At 49.1% G+C, this 20,539-nt stretch overlaps 1 protein-coding gene across 1 annotated transcript; it reads left to right on the plus strand.

Annotated features, from left to right (window-relative positions):
* The first annotated feature begins 251 nt into the window (after window positions 1-251).
* LOC146338536 (endothelin receptor type B-like) lies at window positions 252-18,006 on the plus strand. The gene is made up of 7 exons (XM_084813330.1): window positions 252-701; window positions 8,859-8,971; window positions 10,047-10,251; window positions 14,060-14,209; window positions 15,232-15,365; window positions 16,622-16,730; window positions 17,801-18,006. Exons 1-7 carry the CDS (start codon window positions 252-254, stop codon window positions 17,948-17,950), a joined length of 1,311 nt encoding a protein of 436 aa, XP_084669456.1. The 3' UTR covers window positions 17,951-18,006.
* The last annotated feature ends 2,533 nt before the right edge of the window (window positions 18,007-20,539 follow it).

The raw sequence follows: 20,539 nt of genomic DNA on the forward strand, positions 1-20,539 counted from the left end.
ACAGGGACAGACAGATTCTTCCCTCTTGCCAGCTTTCCCAGGTTTTCGTCAATCATGTGAAGAATCATCAGGTCTAAGGAAATCCATGCAGAGGTCAACTGTATTCAATATCGCTCTTCTCTCTTGTAACCCAGATTCCTATCCCTGTCCTTCTTCTGCAGGTGAGGTCAGGAGCTGTCTGGAGACACCTGTAGCACCGTGAGCCACCAACATATGCAAATCTCTGGCCAGGACAGGAACTTTGCTTCTCCATGGGCAGCCTTCCCCCTCCTCTTTGGTTGGCCTCTTGCCTGAGCTGTCTTATCCTGAACGCCTCCAGCCAGATGACCAATAACTTCAGGGACAGCACTATCCCCTTAGAGGTTCTGGACCAAGATCCAGCACACAGCCTCATCCGGCTGGGCATCCTCCCAGGCTCCAGAACCAACCAATCAGAAGGCCTTCTTGGAGATGCCATCACACAAGCCCCACAGCTGTCGGTCATGTGTGCGAAGCCGACGGAAATCCGGCATGCTTTTAAGTACATTAACACATTTGTCTCTTGCACGATCTTCATCGTGGGCATCATCGGCAACTCCACCCTGCTGAGGATCATCTACAAGAACAAATGCATGAGGAATGGGCCCAACGTCCTCATTGCCAGCTTGGCTCTGGGAGACCTTCTGTACATCCTCATTGCTTTGCCCATCAATGTGTACAAGGTAGGCGCTGGGTGGGAAAACTGAGCACTTCCTCTGAGTGCCAAGGTGAAGGGGACACCAAACTGAGCTCGGTGGTGGTGCGGTGGGTCTTTCTAGTGTACTGTCTGCAGTGAGCTAGGTTGGAAATGTAGTAAGTGCCTTTAACCTTCTTTAAAACTAAAAGAAGAAAACTCTACAGCAGAGGAGGGAAACACATGGCCCTCCGCTACAGCTAGGGATGCTGGAGCAATTTGAGATGAACTAAAATGAGCTTGGATTTCTAAGAATCCGATGTGCGGAATCCACTGCAGAGTGATCCCCTCAGGCCATGTAGAGTCCATGGACTTCCAGATGTTTGGTTTTTGCTTCCCGGAAATTTATGCATATTTATTCGTAGGAAAATAGAAGGTTTCTGTTGATGAAAAGTTGAATGGAATGGGGGACGGTACGCTAAATGTATGTACCAAGGTCAATTATGTGAACTGTTACCAAAACTCTTACATAATTATTTGCGCATTTTTCCACATGACAAAAAAAAAAAATCACATCCATCTGTGAGTGGATGATGGAGAAAAAGGTGCCTGACAATCTGCAAAATACAGACAGCAGATTTTACACAGTCCATACATCCCTAGCAGCAGCTCCCCCCAGAATTGTATTATTATTATTATTATTATTATTATTATTATTATTATTATTATTATTATTATTATTATTATAGATGGCATCCAGAGTGGCTATGGAGCACCAAACGGGTTAAAATTATGGATGTGTGGATTGTGTAAAACCCATTCCATCTGAGTGTCACAGATTGTGAAGCACCTTTCATTCTTCAGTCCACCCATCGATGGAATAAGATTTTTTAGTTCCTTAATTTGCACAAATGTGCATTTGTGCAATTGTAAACACGTGAAAATGCACTAATTCCTCCAAAACATGCAAAATCCCCCCCTAAATATGAATTATTGTGCCTTAGCCTATGCAGAAATGCACATTTTTGGCCTTTTTTTAAAAAAAAACCTGTATTTTTCCATGATGAAATTTGTGCAAAATCGGAAAAGTTAGGAAGACGGTCCGCAAGTCAGCAGAATCTCCCAACGGGGGAGATCCAGTCCACTGCAGAATCCACCAGTTGGATTCCTCAAAATCTGAACTTGTTTGGTTCCATTTCAGATTTCTCTGGCATCCCTAGTCAAAATTAAGTCATTTGACCCCTCTAGTGTGCTATAACCATTTAAAACTCATACCCTGCATCTATAAATTGAAGTAGTGCAATCTGTCATCTCCTGTGTGCATAGACCAGAGGTGGGCAACTTCAGGTGGTCTGGGGGCCAATTTTTAGTCCCCAGACCTACCCAAGGGCTGCATTTCTGCCCCCACGCCACCTGGAGTGGCAAAAGATTTGGTGGTGTGCTGCCAAAATGCAATGGCAAGCCACTACGGAGACTCAAAAGGGTCACATTTAGCTTGAGAACAAGCTAAAATTGGGCACTTTCCAGTCTCTGTAGTGGTTCACTGCCAAATTTCAGCAGCATACCACCAATAGTTTTGCTACCACGTTGCCAGATTACAGCAGGGTCGGGGTGGCAGCAGGCGGGGGCGTACTCAAGGCCACAGGTGGCCCACCTCTGATGTAGACCTAGGCTCAGTATGCAAAGGTATGGAGGCTCAGAAGCATTCAGGAAGGCTCCCATCTGAATGGGAACATCCCTTTTTGAATCCCATGTTCAAAATCTTTCTTTCTTATTTTGCACTGCAACTTCTTATGCATCTTTCTTTCCTATTTTGCACTGCAACAAAGAATACAATAGAGCTACTGTTGTGGAGCTCATGAGCCAGAAGTTGGTCAGATGTCAGAAAGGCAACGAAACCAGGCCTTCATAAGTGCTCGAGTCAGGAGGGGGGCCCTCCAGGGCAAAATATGTCTGTGGGAAGTATCTGTTTCATGCAGGCCCCCTCAGATGATCCCAGTTGCTTTGGATCTTAGCCAAAGCATCTCCTGATTAAAATGAGTCAGGAGGCACCTTGGCTAGGAGCCAAAACAGTCCAAATGCAAGGGACCAGAGCACAGATCTTCCATTTTGTGGGGAGGTCGGAGGGCAGAATCCAACGGGGCGCTTATGCCCCTGCTGATTCCTTTCTGCCTAGGGTTGCATGGAGTTACCCCCATCCATGCCATCCATCTGCCAAACCCCCACCGGACACCTGCCCCTGCTCGCCACGCCGTGTGAGCCAGCACGTGGTCCATGGGCACCTGGCGAGTGGCCAGCAGCTGCCCATACCCTCAGTGAGCTGCCAGTTTTTGCAAAATGGCGACTTGGGTTTTTCCATAAATCTAATGTTGTGTAAATGGCAGCTGTAAAGGGGCCATTTATGCAACATTACAGGCATAAATAGTCTAAATAGAACACCTATGCCTGTAATGTTGCATAAATGGGCCTCTTTATGGCTGCCATTTACGTAACATTACATTTATGGAAAAACTCGAGCCACCATTTTTTCACAAAATGGCAGCTTGCTGAGGGAATAGGTGGCCGCTAAGCACTCGCAGAACGTGCGTTGGCTCAGCCAGCAGGTCCAGTAAGTGTTGCAGCTTGGTGAGCAGGGGCTGGGAGATCAAGCAGGGGAGGGGAGTCCACTGGACTCCAGCCCCTCTCTCAGACTTCCACAAAATCCCCATTTCTGCCCCACCAATTCCCTTCCGTGAGTGGTGGGTCCTGCCAATTCCGTTGTGCAAGCAGGACCCACATTTATGCAAAGGAGATTTAGCACTTCCTAGGAGAAGCTCTGAAATGAGCAGAAACACTTGTTTCTGGAAGGAAGCAGGTTGGCGGAGCTCCCTACTGTGAGCATTTCCACTCATTTCGGGTTGCCTGGGATGCAATAAATCACTCTGACACAAGCAATTGGGGCCACTTGCGCAATGGAATTGACAGGGCATAAGAGCATTGGTGGGGACTAAACACCCTGTTGGAGTCTGCCCTGATACTCCTGCCATCTTCTGTAGCTCCCGTAGGGATGGGCAAATCTATCAGTTTTGCTTTCTCCTGCATTTGGATTTTTTAAACCTCAGGTTCTTTCCATCGCAGATAAGAAGAAATGTGCAACTTTGAGGTCCATTCTTCTCAAAAACAAACCAAAATTAAATCCTTACCCATCTTCCAACCAGCCAATTTTGACAAAGGTACACGGAGAGGACTGTGATGGACCTGCTTGCCATATTTAGGGATGGGTGAACCCCCCCAAAGTCCAGTTCGGGGGGGTCCGCTGTGGGAAATCTGGGCCACTTAGGGCCCTGCAAATGTCCCCAGAGCCCTGCCACACACACCCATAGTTCGCGGAGCAGCTCTCCAGCTGTCTAAAAGGCACGATAGGCAAATGGTGGCCACCACCAGCCAATCGTGGGAGAGTTATGGCCATAAATTGTATAGCTTATGATATTTGCAGCTGTAAAGCACTTTCTTCTATGTACATTGCAGCCTTTCACAATGCAATTTACATAGAAGGAAGTGCTTCATGGCCGCAAATACCGTGAGCTACACAATTTACTTACAGTTGTGCAGAGATGGCTTCTCAAAAGCGTTCACCTTATTTGTGAGTAGAGAAATTTGGGAGATGATTTCACCTAATTTCTCCAGGGGAAGGAGAAATCCTCCACAGTTTCTCCCAGGTAGGGCTCCCCATTGGCAGGGCTTGTGGCACAGTTTCTGTCTTTTTTGGTAAGGATTTGGGTTTTTTTCGTGCTGCAACAGCATCACCTGTGTTGGCAGGCTGGCCCCCATTTTGTATCCACCACAACGCAGGTGTGAGGTGGGGGGCAGTGTTGTGTCAAGCTCCAGGGATGAGGCAGAGTTAGTGCTTTGCCAAAATCTTTCCTCCAATTTCCTGAAAGTTTTCTTCCCCCATGAAAGGGGCTTCCATTGTTCTGCCGCATTCTCAGGACAGCCTATAATTTATGTTGAATTTCTTTGGGAGGTGTTTTTGAGCTTCCCGAGTCTAGGGGTGCACGAAAGCCACTTACCTGGTCTTGCAGCTTCTTCGCGGTGGGGGGGAGGCACTTCGCTGCTCCCCCCGAAGTTCAGGCCGGGGGGGGGAGGCTTCCCGCCTTGCCCGGCTGAAATTCAGGCCGGGGAGGAGGCGCCTTGCCTCGCCCGGCCGCGAAATAAAAAGTTTTTAAAAAAACGCCCTTGTGATAGGCTACGTGACGATTAACGTAGCCTATCATGGCTAGATCTGCAAAGTCAGCCGTGATAGGCTACGTAAATCGTCACATAGCCTATCACGGGTGACTTTAAAAAAAAAAGCGCGTATGCAAATGGCAGCCCCCATAGGGAGCTGCCATTCGCATTCCTTATTTGGTCGCTGTAGTCTACGTAAAGATTTACGTAGACTACGGTGAAAATAAGGGCAACGCAAATAGCGTTGCCCTTATTTTCGGCGTAGTCTACGTAATCTTTACGTAGACTACAGCGACCAAATAAGGAACATGAATGGCGGCTCCCTATGGGGGCCGCCATTAGCCGTACACGCTTTTTTTTTTTAAGTCACCCGTGATAGGCTACGTGACGATTTACGTAGCCTATCACGGCTGACTTTGCAAATCTAGCCGTGATAGGCTACGTTAATTGTCACGTAGCCTATCACGGGGGCGTTGTTTGTTTTTTTTACTTTTATTGGAATGGCGGCGGCGGCAGCCAGTCAAAAGACCGGCTGCCGTCTCTGCCCCTGTCGAAGACCTGACGAACTGCCGCCGGGACCCGCCGCCGGGAGGGACATTCAGGAAAGGTAAGTCCCGTCCCGGGGGGGGGTGCAAGGGGCGGGTGTGTGTGGAGAATTTCTCCCCGAAACTACTTTGGGGGACTGAACACGTTGGCACTCGGCCCCCCGAAGTTTCAGGGAGAAATTCTCCCCCATCCCTACCCGAATCACAGCCAGCCTCCCAGACTGCCTGCACGTCCTGATCTGAAAAAGCCCCATGGGAGGAATTAGCTGGTGATGCCTTCCACTGGGCTTCCCTTGAAGTGTAGGGAGCTGAGGAGGCTACAGGCTGCCAAAGAGATGATTGTACAATGAAAAACAGGACACTTGTGCTCACTCCTCAGCCCCCTCCTATCTATCTATCTATCTATCTATCTAATTTCTTAATTGCCCATCTGGCCGAAACATGCATATTGGAAAATATGCAAGTTTCTGCCGAGACTGGAAAATATACAAGGGGGAAAGTTGAATGGATTGGGAGACAATGAACTAAATGTTACATACTAACGTAAATTACATACATTGTTGCAAATTTTCTTATGGAATTATTTCTGCATAACAAAAAAAATAATATGAATCTGTCTGTGAATGGATGCCAGAACAAACAACACTGCACGATCCATGAAACATACACAGGATGAATTTCACAAAATCCAGACATCCCTATCACACACACACACACACACACACACACATACTCCATCCCCCCACACACATACACATTGCATTGACACACACACACACACACACACACACACCATTCACACCATTCATACACAGACACTCCATTCACCCCATTCACTCATACAGACAGACACACAACATAGAATGTTTAGCCCAAATAACCTGCCTGCCTCAGCTGTATTTCCACAATCTCAACTCGGGCTTTAGAAACATAGGAAACGGCCTTGCATCAGGGTCAGTCTTTGTCCGCCTAGTAGGGATGTTGGAGAAATCTGTTTTGGGGTGGCGTTCAACAGGTTTTCCTAGGTTCAGCACCCTGGACTTTGCTTTGGTTCCTGCTTTGTTGCCCAACTCAATTTGCTGCAAGTTGGGTCAGTTCACGGATTTTCTGGGCATTTTACACTTCTTCTTTTTTGCAGGTTCTGCAATTTGTGGGAATTTCTGAGGACTTTGTGCAAATTCGGCTGCAATTTGTGCAAAATGCCCAGAAATTTGCAGAAACTGTAGAACCGGGGGTGGGGGGATGCACAAAAAAGTTCCCAGAGTTCAGGAAAAAGCCTACAGCTCAGCTCGCAAACACAAATTGGGCAGTGCATGCCGCAGAACTCCATCAAACCGAAAAAGAACTGGATATCCAAGCGGCGGACACCCTTACCATCTAGCCGAGCACTGCTTAGGGACTCAGGCAATACTCATCCACATCACCTGCAACCCAGTCATGTTATCAGAACATGCCAAGGACTGAACCTGGGACCTTCTGCATGCAAAGTAAGTGTTCTACTGCTGAGCTCCAGCCTATCCCAGCAGCTCTCCGGGGTCCCAGGCAGAGGTCTCCCCCATTGCCTGCTTCCTGATCCTTTTAGCTAGAGATGTCAGGGACTGAACCCGTGACCTTCCACATGCAGAGCGGATGCACTTGCACTGAGCCATTGTCGCTATTTGCTATCATAGAGAAAAAGAGTGCAGTATGCACATACTGCACTTTTTTCTTTTTAAGTTTTGAAAGGGCATACATGAGCCCAATTAGAGCGGTGAAACCTAGGGGTTGTCAGGGTGGACACTGAGCCCATAGAACCTCAGAGCAGTTCTGATTCTGAGGAGGAACAGCCGTCCATGGGAGAGGAGCGTGCTCATCCCTCCCAGGCCCTGCAGATGGCAGAGATTCCTCCTGTCAGCATTCCTGGGATAGATAGTGACACTAGCAGTGAGAGAGTGCTGGAGGGGGGCTGGCTGGATGCTCGACGCAGATGCAAAGAGCGACCAGCTATGGAGGGTGTGGAAAGGAGGCATAGCGCCCATTTGGCGCGCAAGCAACAGTCGCATCCAGAGGACCCAAGGGAAAGGGGGAGGGACTCTCCCTAGCCCATAAGTTCGGGGTCTGCAAGTGATTCTTGTTCAAACGGGGACCAACTGTTTCCAACCCGGGGCATAGGTTACTCTGCTGTTCATAGCTTAGTCGCTGGTGATAGAGTTATTAAGTTGTAAGAGGAATAAAGCCTTGAAAAGAATCCTTTGTCTGTGTCTATAGCTGGCTACTGGAGTAGACTGAAAGAGGCCGGCTAGGGCCCCCTGACAGGGGTGTGCGGAATACTCACCCCATTCCGGTCTGGCAGTCCACGGTGGGGGGGTGGAGGTGATCCGTCCCTTCCCCCCAGAATCTTCCCTGGCTGGCTCCGCCCTGCGGCAAGGCCACAGAGCCGCCGACCAGGGCCGGCCACAGCTGGACTTCTGGCCACTGCCAGGCTGCGGCCGCAAATGGCGGCTGCTAAGCCGGCCACCATTTGCATCCCTGCCAGGCCGTGATAGGCTATGTAAGTATTTACGTAGCCTATCACAGCTAAAGCGGGGACGCAAATGGCTTAGGGGATGCCATTTGCATCCCTGCTCTTTGCCGTGATAGGCTACATAAATACTTACATAGCCTATCACGGCCTGGCAGGGACACAAATATGGCATCCCCTACGCCATTTGCGTCCCCACTTTAGCCGTGATAGGCTGCATAAATATTTATGTAGCCTATCACGTTTAAAGCAACGACAAAAATGGCGTCCTGCGTAGGGGACGCCATTTGCGGCCGCAGAGCAGCAGGCAGCAGCAGCTAGATCTGGACCAGCCGGAGGCAGGTAGGATCCGGTCCACAGGGACTTTGCGGGGTGGGGGGGGAGCAATCTGTTCCGCCACTGACTCCAGGGGAGAATTCCCTGGAGTCCATGGGAGAATTCTCCACCATCCCTAGTGAAACCCATGCTGCAGAACACAAAGTGGTAAAATACTGAGCGGGGAGAATAGACTGCCCTGCATTCAGACCACACTGCATGCTGATTTTCTGCCAGCAAGCACGTGGTAGCAATGATGAGAAAGATGATGAGGAACACTAGCAGCTGGTGACAACGGCAGTGAGAAGGCGGACTCGCCGAGGGAGCGGGCCCAATGAGGGTGTCTTGCCCATGGGCTCTCAAAATCCTGGAGCCGTCACTGACTGGGGGAAAGCGCATTGGACCAAAGGAAGGGGAACGGACATGGGTATCTGGAGAACCTGGGAGGACCGATTTGGCCTGCAGTTGGGGCAGATTTGGTCCTGGGGGTTGTCCAACCCTGTTGTAAGGATGGGCTGAACCTCCTCCTACACACACATAGAATCATGGAATCACAGAATAGATACATACACATGTTCTGTGAAGAAACCCAATTCTCCTCTGAAATGGCCTGCTAATGGTGCGCTTCCTCTCCCTCCAGCTGCTTGCAGAGGACTGGCCATTTGGCGTGCAGGTGTGCAAGCTGGTGCCATTCATTCAGAAGGCCTCCGTCGGCATCACAGTCCTGAGTCTCTGTGCTCTTAGCATAGACAGGTAACAGACCGCCTTTGCCGCCTCCCAGCCAGCCTGATCGGCGTGGTGTGCCTCACTCTTCCCTTGGCCAGCCTCCACATACAAGGCAGACTGCATGACTACGCTTAAACATGGGGGTTTTGAGAGAGTGTGGGGGCACATTTAATTCATGGGCTGCCTCTCAGTGTGCTCGGCAGGCATTCAGACTAAAAAGGGTTGCTCCCTGAAATGCTCTTCGAAATTCTCCCCTACAAATATGGATGTCAAACATACTCCAGACATTGGGATGTACAGATTGTGTAAATTCAGTTCTGTCTGTATTTTGTGGATTGTCAGGAGCCTTTCAAGACCCTTGGGGCAACAGCGTCCTTGGTAGGGGGTGGGCGTGGGGGTGGGCGTGGGCGTGGGCTCCCCCCACTCTTCCTCCAGTTCTGTTAAATTCAGAGCAATATCGCTCCATAGGCTTCAAAAGAGAGCCAGTGTGGTGTAGAGGTGAGAGTGTTGGACCGGGATTCCGGAGATCCGGCTTCTAGTCCCCACTCAGCCATGCAAGCTTACAGGGTGAATTTGGGCCAGTCACAGTCAAGACTCTCAGCCTTGGCTTACCTACCTCACAGGGTTGTTGTGAGGATAAAATGGAGAGGAGGAGGAGGATAATGTAAGCCACCTTGGGGGAAAAGACAGGATATAAATGTAATTAATACATTCATCATCATCATCATCATCAATAGTAATAATAGTAATAATAATAGGGGGAAAGTCCTGTGCAAAACAAAAAATAAAAAAAGGTGTGTGTGGGGGGAGTGAGAATACAGAAGCTGGGAGGGCAAGAAAGGTGCAAACCCAGAAGGGAGGGGTGCTGCCAACATTTCATTCCCCGCGGCAATTGGTGGTGACCCCTGGGCCACTTTTTCAAAATGTCACATGTTTGCCTAACCCACCACCCAACCTAAGGCAGATTGAGCATCCATGAGCTCCTGCACCAGCTGCCACCATCACCCCTGCAGCATTTTCCCTTCATCCATGTGTGGGAATTGAGAGGTTCCAGCTGCCTCATTGCTTGTGCCTTCTCCCCACCCCTGTGGTGGTTGTGCAGGTACCGAGCGGTTGCCTCTTGGAGCCGGATCCAAGGGATTGGCATCCCCATGTGGAAGGCGGTCGAGGCGATCCTCATCTGGGTGGTGGCCATTGCCCTAGCCGTTCCCGAAGCCATTGCCTTTGACCTGGTGAAGCTGAATTACCACGAACAGGTGCACTGGGTCTGCATGCTGGCCCCCGAGCAGACATCTGGCTTCATGAGGGTGCGTCCTCGCTTGGGGTGGGTGGGTGGGTGGGTGCAGTGGAGGCTGGTGGCTCCGATGTCAGTGGGTCAGAGAATCCACTCTGGGTTTCGGTCCGAACCAGCGAGAATGCTGAAGGAGCTATCCAAGGGGCGGATCACCTTGGACAGCTCCTTTAGAATTCTGACTGGCTCAGACTGAAATCCAGGGTGGATTTGCTGCCCTGACATCAGAGCCACCAGCCTTCACTGGGTGGGCAGGCAGAGATCTTGAAGAACCGGTGGTCCTCGTTGCCTTAAATGCTTGCCCCCTCTTGCTTCGGCTGCTAGGGAGCACCTCTCTAAAAGCTCATCTCGTGCCAGGCTCCATCCCAGAGTCACACCACACATTAGCTGCAGCGTAATGGACTCAGGGCTCACAGGAATGCAGCACCAGCACTTTTTGTATTAGCAGGGGCACTGATGTCTTCTGCCACCCCCTCAGAATTCCCTCTGGGCTTAGCTGCAATCTTCACAGTAGCTGGGGGAAGCATGCATATTCCCGCAACAATCAGTGTTATAACAACACAAAGCCTTAGAATCATAGAATAGTAGGGTTGGAAGGGGCCTACAAGGCCATCGAGTCCAACCCCCTGCTCAATGCAGGAATCCAAGTCAAAGCATCCCTGACAGATGGCTGTCCAGCCTCATCTTGATGGCCTCCAGTGTGGGAGAGCCCACCACCTCCCCAGGTAATTGGTTCCATTGTCGTATTGATCTAACAGTCAGGAAGTTTTTCCTGATGATCAGCCAAAATCTGGCTTCCTGTCACTTGAGCCCATTATTCTGTGTCCTGCATTCTGGGATGATCAAGAAGAGATCCTGGCCTTCCTCTCTGTGACAACCTTTCAAGTACTTGAAGAGCGCTATCATATCTCCCCTCAGTCTTCTCTTCTCAAGACTAAACATGCCCAGTTCTTTTAGTCTCTCTTCATAGGGCTTTGTTTCCAGTCCTCTGATCATCTTTGTTGCCCTCCTCTGAACCCTCTCCAGTTTGTCTGCATCCTTCTTAAAGTGTGGTGCCCAGAACTGGACACAGTACTCCAGATGAGGCCTAACCAGTGCTGAGTAGAGGGGAACTAGTACTTCCCGGGATTTGGAAGCTATGCTTCTATTAATGCTGCCCAAAACAGCATTGGCCTTTTTTGCAGCCACATCACATTGTTGGCTCATATTTAGCTTGTGATCGACAACAATTCCAAGATCCTTCTCGCTTGTAGTGTTGTTGAGCCACGTATCCCCCATCTTGTAACTGTGCATTTGGTTTCTTTTTCCTAGGTGCAGAACTTGGCATTGATCCCTATGAAATGTCATTCTGTTGTTTTCTGCCCAGTGCTCCAGTCTATCCAGATCACTTTGAATTTTGTTTCTGTCTTCCAAAATATTAGCTATCCTGCCCAATTTTGTGTCATCTGCAAATTTGATCAGCATTCCCTGCACCTCCTCCTCCAAGTCATTAATACAAATGTTGAAGAGCACTGGGCCCAAGACTGAGCCCTTTGGTACCCCATTCATTACTTCTCTCCAGTTTGAGAAGGTCCCATTGATAAGCACTCTTTGAGTCCGATTCTGTAGCCAACTGTGGATCCACCGGATCGTTGTTTCATCTAGCCCACTTCGAGCTAGTTTGCTCATCAGGAGATCATGGGGCACTTTGTCGAAAGCTTTGCTGAAGTCGAGGTATATGGTGTCTACAGCATTCCCACTGTCTACAAGGAAGGTTACTTGATCAAAAAATGAGATCAGATTTGTCTGGCAGGACTTGTTCTTGACAAATCCATGTTGGCTTCGAGTAATCATGGCATTGTTTTCAAGGTGCTTCCAGATGGATTGCTTTATGATCTGCTCCAGAATTTTCTCTGGGATTGATGTCAGACTGACTGGTCTGTAGTTCCCAGGTTCCTCCTTTTTACCCTTTTTGAAGATAGGGACAACATTAGCCCTCCTCCAGTCATCTGGCACTTTCCCCGTCCTCCACGATTTCTCAAAGAGAATAGACAGCGGTTCTGAGAGTTCTTCTGCCATTTCCTTTATTACTCTAGGATGCAGTTCATCTGGCCCTGGAGATTTGAACTCATTCAGAGTAATTAGGTGTTCCTTGACGATATGCCTATCGATCTCAAGCTGCAATCCTGCCCCTTCTGCCTGCACTTCGCCTTTGCCAGGGGGGTCATAGACCCTCTTTTGGGAGAAGACTGAGCCAAAGTAGGAATTGAGAACCTCTGCCTTTTCTTTGTCATCTGTTAACATTTTGCCATCCTTATTTAATAGCTGAACCACCATTTCTTTCCTCTGACTTTTACTAGGCAGGTAGCTGAAGAAAGCCTTTTTGTTGCTTTTAGTCTCCCTCGCTAACCTCAGCTCGTTCTCAGCTTTAGCCTTCCTGACGCCATCCCTGCAATTCTGTGCTACCTGCCTGTACTCTTCCTTTGTTACTTGGCCTTCTTTCCACTTCCTATATGTGTCCTTTTTTGTTTTCAGGTCATCCCTAAGCTTTTTGTGAAGCCACATTGGCTTCTTCTGTTGTCTTCCACCTTTTCTTCTTGTTGGAATTGTTTGTGATTGTGCCTTGAGAATTTCCTTTTTTAAGAGCTCCCACCCATCTTGGACTCCTTTTCTCGTTAGCGTCGCTTGCCATGTGACCTTACTGATCATTGTTCTGAGTTTATTAAAATCAGCTTTCCTAAAATCCAGGGTACGCGTTTGACTACACTCGGCTTTTGCTTCCCTTAGAACCAAGAACTCAAGTGCAACATGGTCGCTTTCCCCCAGAGTTCCTGTAACTGCTGCTTTATCCACTAAGTCATCTCTGTTGGTTAGGATCAAGTCAAGGATAGCTGATCCTCTAGTTCCTTCCTGTACTTTCTGTAGGAGGAAGTTATCCGCCACACAAGTCAGGAATTTCCTGGAGGGGCCATGTTTTGCAGAATTTGTCTCCCAACAAATATCGGGGAAATTGAAGTCCCCCATTACTACTACATCATGCTTCCTTAAAACATTGGCTATTCGCTAATGGGGTGGCTTGGTCCTTCTGGGGTGGCTTAGTCCTGAATGATTAATTCAGACTCTTTAAGTTTGTAAAATACATATATAATACACACACACACACACACACAGAGAGAGAGAGAGATGGGTCCAGTAGAGGCTGGAAGCTCTGATTTCGGTGGGGCTGCGAAGAATCCATTCTTGGTTTCAGCCAGAACCAGACAGAATTCTAAAGGAGCTCTCCAAGGTGCTAAACCCTATCCCCAAAATAAATTTGTCACCTTGTATAGCTCTTTTAGAGTTCTGGCTGATTCTGACTGAAGGCCAGAATGGATTCACAGCCCCACTGAAATCAGAGCCCCCAGCCCCCACTGGATGGATCAACACAGCTGTCTGGATTTTGGCCTCTCCTTGGGGGCATGGCTATGGGGACTGCCATGATGAGTGCCTGCACTTCAAAATTTACAGTGCCATCACAGATCCTGGCCAACCAAGGCTACAGTGATGAAGGCCATTGCCCTCTCGGCCAGATGATGGCTTGTCTTACCATGCTGGATCATACCAAAGTTCCATCTAATCCAGCATCCTGGCCAACCAGATGTTGATTTCACACCATACCAGATGGTGCCCTCTTGCCCCACCACCCAACATGTTCGGGCACTTTTCATGCCTCCCTCAGGTGGCCCAAGGGCAATGGCCGCCAAGGCAGCTGACATTCCCTTGCCCTGCTGGATGTTGTGTGCATGGCAAAGGCACCCTCTGGAGGGGAGAGGTCATTGTCCTCACTGCTTCCCTCCTCTCTGCAGTTCTACAAGGATGTGAAAGACTGGTGGCTTTTTGGATTCTACTTCTGCCTGCCTCTGGCCTGCACCGGCATCTTCTATTCCCTCATGTCATGTGAGATGCTGAGCAAGAGGAACGGCATGAGGATCGCGCTGAATGATCACATGAAGCGGGTGAGCCTTGTTCCTCAGCTGGCACACAAGGAACCCAACACAGGAAAGCTGACTTGCACTGGGTCTGACCAAGGGTCAGTCTGGCCCGGCATAGTCTACTGCAGGGATGCACAGCCTCTGTCTGTTGGCAGAACAGCGAGAACCTGACAATTGCTGAGCTGTGTGGAATCTTAGCTGAAGGAGCACGCTTTCCCATGGATAAATCACACTGGGTCAAAGGAATAAGAAGGCTTGTATTTACTGCAGGAAATACATGTTGCATAGGAGGGGCCCCAACTCAAGATGGAGGGAGACCCAAAGAGACGTCTCCTCTCTGAGAGGCAAGATCACAGAGAAGAAGGAAGTAGGAAGTGAGGTCAGCAACCCTAAGAGTGTCAGTCTAGCACTGGAAGGAAGGTCAGCACAGATCAGAAGACAGTTTAGGAAGCTTGGAGGTCCGCTATCTATTCCCTTTCCATGCAGACATATCAGCCGTTCTCCTTTCTTTTTGAAACTAGCTGCGTTGCATGCATAGTTCCAACACTGTCTGCCTGAGGGCTGAATTACATTTTGATGAAGCTCTTGGACATGCATTCCAGTGGGGTTGCAGGGCTAAAAGCAAATGGGACAGGGAGAAAATTACCAGAAACTCCCAGCTTGTTTCAGCTTAAAGCTCTCACTGCCAGTAACGTAGGCGCCTTAGGGGAGGTATTTCAGCGTTTTAGAATGGGAACAAAACTGCACAGAAGTCAGGACATTACCAAACCACTGGTGGACAATTGGTGGTTGGGGGAAAGGGAGTGGGTCTGGGGAAGGGCCTTCAGACCTGAGGTTTCCCACCCCATTAAAGGGTATGAGGGACAACGGAGAAAGGCAGACATGGAACAGCAACAGAGTGGGAGAAAGGGAAAGGCAGGGCCTTGGGAGATAGTGATGTGAAGAATGGGGTTGGTGGGATTTCTTAGCCTCTCTGACCCATGCTCACGCGGTCGTGTTCATCTTCCCCACCCCTTTATTCATATGGCTGGACTTGGGCGTTCCAGCGCCGGGAAGTGGCCAAGACGGTGTTCTGTCTGGTGCTGATCTTCGCCCTCTGCTGGCTACCTCTGCATCTCAGCAGGATCCTCAAGAAGACCATCTATAACCCACAAGACGTGGATAGATGTGAGCTGCTTAGGTAAGGGTTCAGTCTCAGAAGTGCCATCTTTTGTTCCTGGCAGAGAGCTCCAGAGTCCCTGAAGTTGTGTCCACCATTAGCCTCTTCACTTGACTTTTATTTATTTATTGACCAATTTATATTCCACCTTTCCATTCCACCTGGGGCTCTCAGGGCAGCAAAGGGCTATCATAGAATCACAACAAAACTGCAACAAGACAACAATTGACCATAAAACTGAACAGCCAGAGGTCAAATCAACAAATGGCTGCCAATTCCCAAATCAGCAGCCAAAGCCAAGTCAAACTGAGCCAAAAATGTGCATCTAAACAATAGTGTCCATGCTTAAACAAGCAACGGGAAGAGGTTACCTGGGTCTCATGAGGCAAGGAGTTCCATAGTTTGGGTGCCACTGTGGTCCATAGTTCAGCCCTGTCCTGCACCCTCCACACCTAAGATGATGGTGCAGCAACATCTGAGCAGGGCTTCCTCTGTTGAATGCAGTGTGCTGTTTGGTCCAGATGAGAGAAGGTGGTTCTTAAGATGTCTGGGTATAAATCCCTTAGGGCTCAAAGGATGGGTGGTACATATCTAAGGACATCTCAGTGCAGGGGTATGAGACATCTCCCCAACATACAAGCCATTCAGACTAATGCAGGAGTTATTGACTAGAGATGTGAAGGACTGTGGGGGGGTGGCAGGGGGGCAGAAACATTTGAGAGAGGAAGTACACCCCCATTTTTATTTTTTATTTTGGAAAAAATCCATGGGTGGGAGAGAAACAGAGGAAATAATGGATTTTTCCCCAATTTTTCTCCCCCCCCTCTTTACTATTGGCACTGTGAGGTTCAACATCCCTGTGACTATGGGGGCTGTCACAATGAGGTCCTGCACTTCAAAACTGACCACTACATCTGGCCCCTGCTGCCAATCATTTCACTACTCATTTTTCTGTTACACTGGCCATCTTCCTCCTGGGTAACCACCTACTTGATTTCCAAAGAGGAGGGTACCTAGAACAGGGTCTCCAAAAATATATCTTAATGCTTTCATGGGAGAAAGTATCCAAGATTCTTCAACTAGAGATGCTGGGACTTAAACCAGGGATCATCTCCACACAAAGCATGTGCCCTACATGAAGTTGGCATGCAGTTGGCTGAAAACCTTGATCGAGCCCAAAGAACTGGCAAAGAGTTGAAACAAGCAGACTTTTTGCCAGTATTTTGTGCTCAGCTCCATCCTGACATCACTGGTTTTCCTTTCTCTTCCCCACCCAGCTTCCTTCTGGTCATGGACTACTTTGGTATCAACATGGCCTCACTCAACTCCTGCATCAACCCTGTGGCTCTCTATTTTGTCAGCCGGAAATTTAAGAACTGCTTCCAGGTAGGAAAGCAGCTGGGCTCTTGGAGGAGCAAGGGGTTGCTTTCTGAAAGGAAGGGGCTGAGCGAGATAGCCAAGTTGTTAAAGGAAGAAGTAGGGAAAAGCTTTCTTTAGATTGCTTCTTCCTCTCTCAAGAAGTCCTTTTCCTGCTCTTTGTACATGCACAGTTTTGGTCAGGGATAAGCAAACCGGTGCCCTCTAGATGTGTTGGACTACATTTCCCATCATCCTCAGCCAGTATGGCCAATGAATTGGGGATTATGTGCATTGGAATTCCAACTATGGAGGGCACCAAATTACCTATCACTGGTTTAGATGCATAAAAAGCATCATAGGAAATAAGCAATCCCAGATGACATTTACTGTTGTTTTCATGAATTGTGGGGATAGGGGACCATAAAGGTGTTCAAGAACTGAAACAGGTACATAACTTTCTTGTCTTCAGTCCAAACTCATTGTTCCTTTAAGCGCACATAGTGGAGCTATGTATGCTACTTTTATTTACTCTCCTGCAAGTGTGCATAGCCCCAATTTTGATCAGGGCCATGGCACTTCTGGAGAGGAGGGTTTAAGGTTCCCCCTACCTGTTTTTGTCCTGAAATCCCACCTCTCCATGAAGTTATTTTTAAAATAACAAAACAAAGCACCCTTAAAGTCTATCGAGTTAAATGTCCAAAAGCAGCACGTGCAAATTTTCAACTTTCTAAAAGATTGCACTAATTTGGGGTGCATTTTAGTTTCGGTTCCATCCTAGCGTGCCTGAGAAATTATATCCCATCCTCTCCCTGGGAGAGGGCAGTGGGGTGGGGGTGGCTTGGCACAGACCTGTCATCACCCCAGGAATGCAGCATGTCAGCCCTTCCAACAGTGGAGGCTGGTGGCTCCGATGTCAGTGGGATGGCGAATCCACTCCAGGTTTCAGTCAGAACCAGTCAGAACTCTAAAGGAGCTATCCAAGCACCAGTTCTGACTCGATCCGAAGTGGATTCACCACCCCATTGACATTGGAGCCACCAGCCTCCACTGCCTTCCAAAAGCCTAAACACTTTTTCTTTCTGGCTTGTTTCTCGTAGTCGTGTCTTTGTTGCTGGTGCCAGAGACCAGCCCTTGGCCTTGTACCGACAGATGACAAGGGCTCCGTTGGGAAGTGGAAAGCCAATGGTCAGGAACTGTGCCTCGACCAGAGCAGCTCCCGCCTGAGCAACAAGTACAGTTCCTCTTAGACACATGGATAAACAAGCAGTGGAGGCTGCAGTGGGGCCTTGAAGATGGCCACCCATGGCGACCTGGTACTCCTCTTCAATTGCTCTGCTTTATTTGCCTTCCCTTGCATCTCCCAGGCCAACCTGCTCCAGAGGCAGCCATTTGAAGAATCTCTGCTCCTCTGATATTCCTTGGCCTCTTGTTGTTCTTTAACCCCAGCTCCCGAATAACTGTAACCCACCACCTCTCTAAATAGCAGAGCATCTCATAAGAACTGGCAGGCTGGAACAGACTGATGGTCCATCTAGGGACTAGATTCTAGTCCAACTTAGGGTTGCATGTCATTGGCTCTCAGTTTCCCCAGGCCTCAGATATGGGCATAATCCAGATTCCCTTCTTCCCCTGCATAGAGCAGGGAAGGCAAAGGGAATGAGGAGCCAGGAGTGAATGCAAAGGCAAAGGGAATGAGGAGCCAGGAGTGAAGGGGTAGGTTGTGGGTTGGGGGAGAGATTGCTGGAAAAGAAAGGAATTGGCCAATAGAGCAGATCCCTCCCACCTAAAGCCCGGTGTCATGGCCCAGGACTGGGAGCCCTCTGAGAGTTGGATAACTTAGAGGAGGAGTTCAAACCAGTTCCTGGTTCTTCGCAAGTGGGGCCCTCCACCTCTCTTCCTGCACCCTGTCCAGTCAATGCCTGGGAGGTCTCCCTGCCCTCTGATTCCAAGAAGCGGACCTCAGGCTCCTCCAATGAGCAAGGATGCTCTGAGGAGCATTCCCTACCCAGCTACTCACTCCTCCGCCACCCCAGAAGAAGCCAGCGGCTTTGGGAAAGGACACTGGTCCTTTAAAAACCAAATGTAGCACTTGAAGAGGTGGAACTCCCAGAAGGACATTTCTGCCCTGGTTATAAAAACCCGTCAGTTGCTCTAGGCCAGTGCTGGGGAGACTTGGCCTTACCTTAGCTGCAGGGCTGCTCTCCATGGTCCTGAAACTGAGCCCCCAGCTCTTGGGTCAGTCCCTGCAGTTCTGCCCGGGGTTCGCAACCTGCTGTGTCCCACACCTGCTTCAGCCAGCTGCTTTATGCCCTGCACCCTCCCTTTGGCTGCTGCCAGAAAGGATGATGGAGTCCGCTGGAACAGGACACCCGGTGTGTAGGACTGGAGCTGTACGAGCATGAGGCCTAGACTGTGGGGCTGTGGTCAGAGTGGTTACAGAGGGAGGGAAAACATTCCTTGTATTGGCCAGTCCTTTTTTCCTCCTGCTTTCTCCTTCCACACTCCCTGCTTTCCATCCTCCTTATATGTGGGCTCCAAGCCTTCCCCCTCTATGTGGGCAGGTGACATTTGATTTGTGTCCGCCACCCCACAATTTTTACTATCCACTCATTTTAAAAAAAAAAAAATGGACAAAATAAATAGGTGCCAAGTCAAACAACAATTTCAGATATTATATGCCTATATATATATATATATATATATATATATATATATATATATATAATAAAGATAGATAGATAGATAGATAGATAGATAGATAGATAGATAGATAGATAGATGTTAGATCACCTTTCCCCACCCTGTTGCCCTCCAGAGGTTTGGGACTTCAATTCCCATCAGCCCCAGCCAGCATGGACAATGGCCAGAAATACTGGGAGTTATAGTTCAAAACATCTGGAGATCACCAGGTGGGGGAAGCCTGGGGTAGGTGAATTCAAAGGTACACTGCCCCTGATTTGGAGGCTCAATTTAGTTATCCTGGCTAATGGCTGTTGATAAATCTATCTTCCATGGATGGTCTAATCCTATGCTGGCTAAGGCTGATGGGAGTTGTAGGCCACAACACCCGGAGAGCCACAGGTTGCTCACCCCTGCTTTAAACCCTCAGACTAGTCATCTTCTGGACAGCTCCCGTCCTGCTCGATGTTCGGCCCTCTGACTGCTGACACTGCTGGGCAGCTCTCCTACCTGGCTTGGAAAGCTGGAACAGGACAGGGTGCCGACAGATCTGTCCTCTCTGAATTTGTCTCCTCCTCTTAAAAGCCATCCAGGTTAGTAGTAATCATCACAATAAGTTCCACATGGCAATTAGGTGTGGAGTGAAGCGGTGTGATATCAGAGGCACAGCTCAGAGGGTCGAAGTGCCTGGACATTTGATTAGCAGGAATGAAGACATCCTCCACCATTGCCTGCCCCCTTGGGCTTTCCTGCTCCCTCTAAGCTTAGCTGCAATCCTCAAGTAGCGGGGGGGGGGGGGTTCCCAGTAACAATATATGGTTGCCAGCTATCCCGGTTGTAATGCAAAGTATTTTGGGGTGGCTTGGTCCAGAAGCTTTACAAAAGACATATATAATTCGGAAGGGCCCGGTTCGCAAGTAATGTGAAACACTGTGGTTGAATTTCCCTGCAGGATGTCTTATTGAGGTGGCCACCACTGTTTTGAACTTTCGGGACAATGTAATTTCTGGGTGGGTGCAAACCCGACGAGGGCGTGTTGTTGGAGGCGTTGACAAGCCACGCACAGCCCTAAAACAGCCCATGGGTTCTGGGTAGCTTGTCAACCACCCCAACAACACACCCTCACCGGGTTCACATATAACAAGAAGCCACAGCGG

Source organism: Heloderma suspectum, chromosome 9 (genome assembly GCF_057233095.1).
Source record: "Heloderma suspectum isolate Gila_16-S chromosome 9, 16-S_ref, whole genome shotgun sequence".
NCBI classification, from domain to species: Eukaryota; Metazoa; Chordata; class Lepidosauria; order Squamata; family Helodermatidae; genus Heloderma; species Heloderma suspectum.

Excerpts from the sequence above, each read along its gene's own strand:
- LOC146338536 (XM_084813330.1), top strand. The coding sequence starts at position 252 with ATGGGCAGCCTTCCCCCTCCTCTTTGGTTGGCCTCTTGCCTGAGCTGT. Across the intron at positions 8,972-10,046 it reads TGTGCTCTTAGCATAGACAG|GTACCGAGCGGTTGCCTCTT; the intron begins GTAACAGACCGC and ends GTGGTTGTGCAG. Across the intron at positions 16,731-17,800 it reads AATTTAAGAACTGCTTCCAG|TCGTGTCTTTGTTGCTGGTG; the intron begins GTAGGAAAGCAG and ends TGTTTCTCGTAG.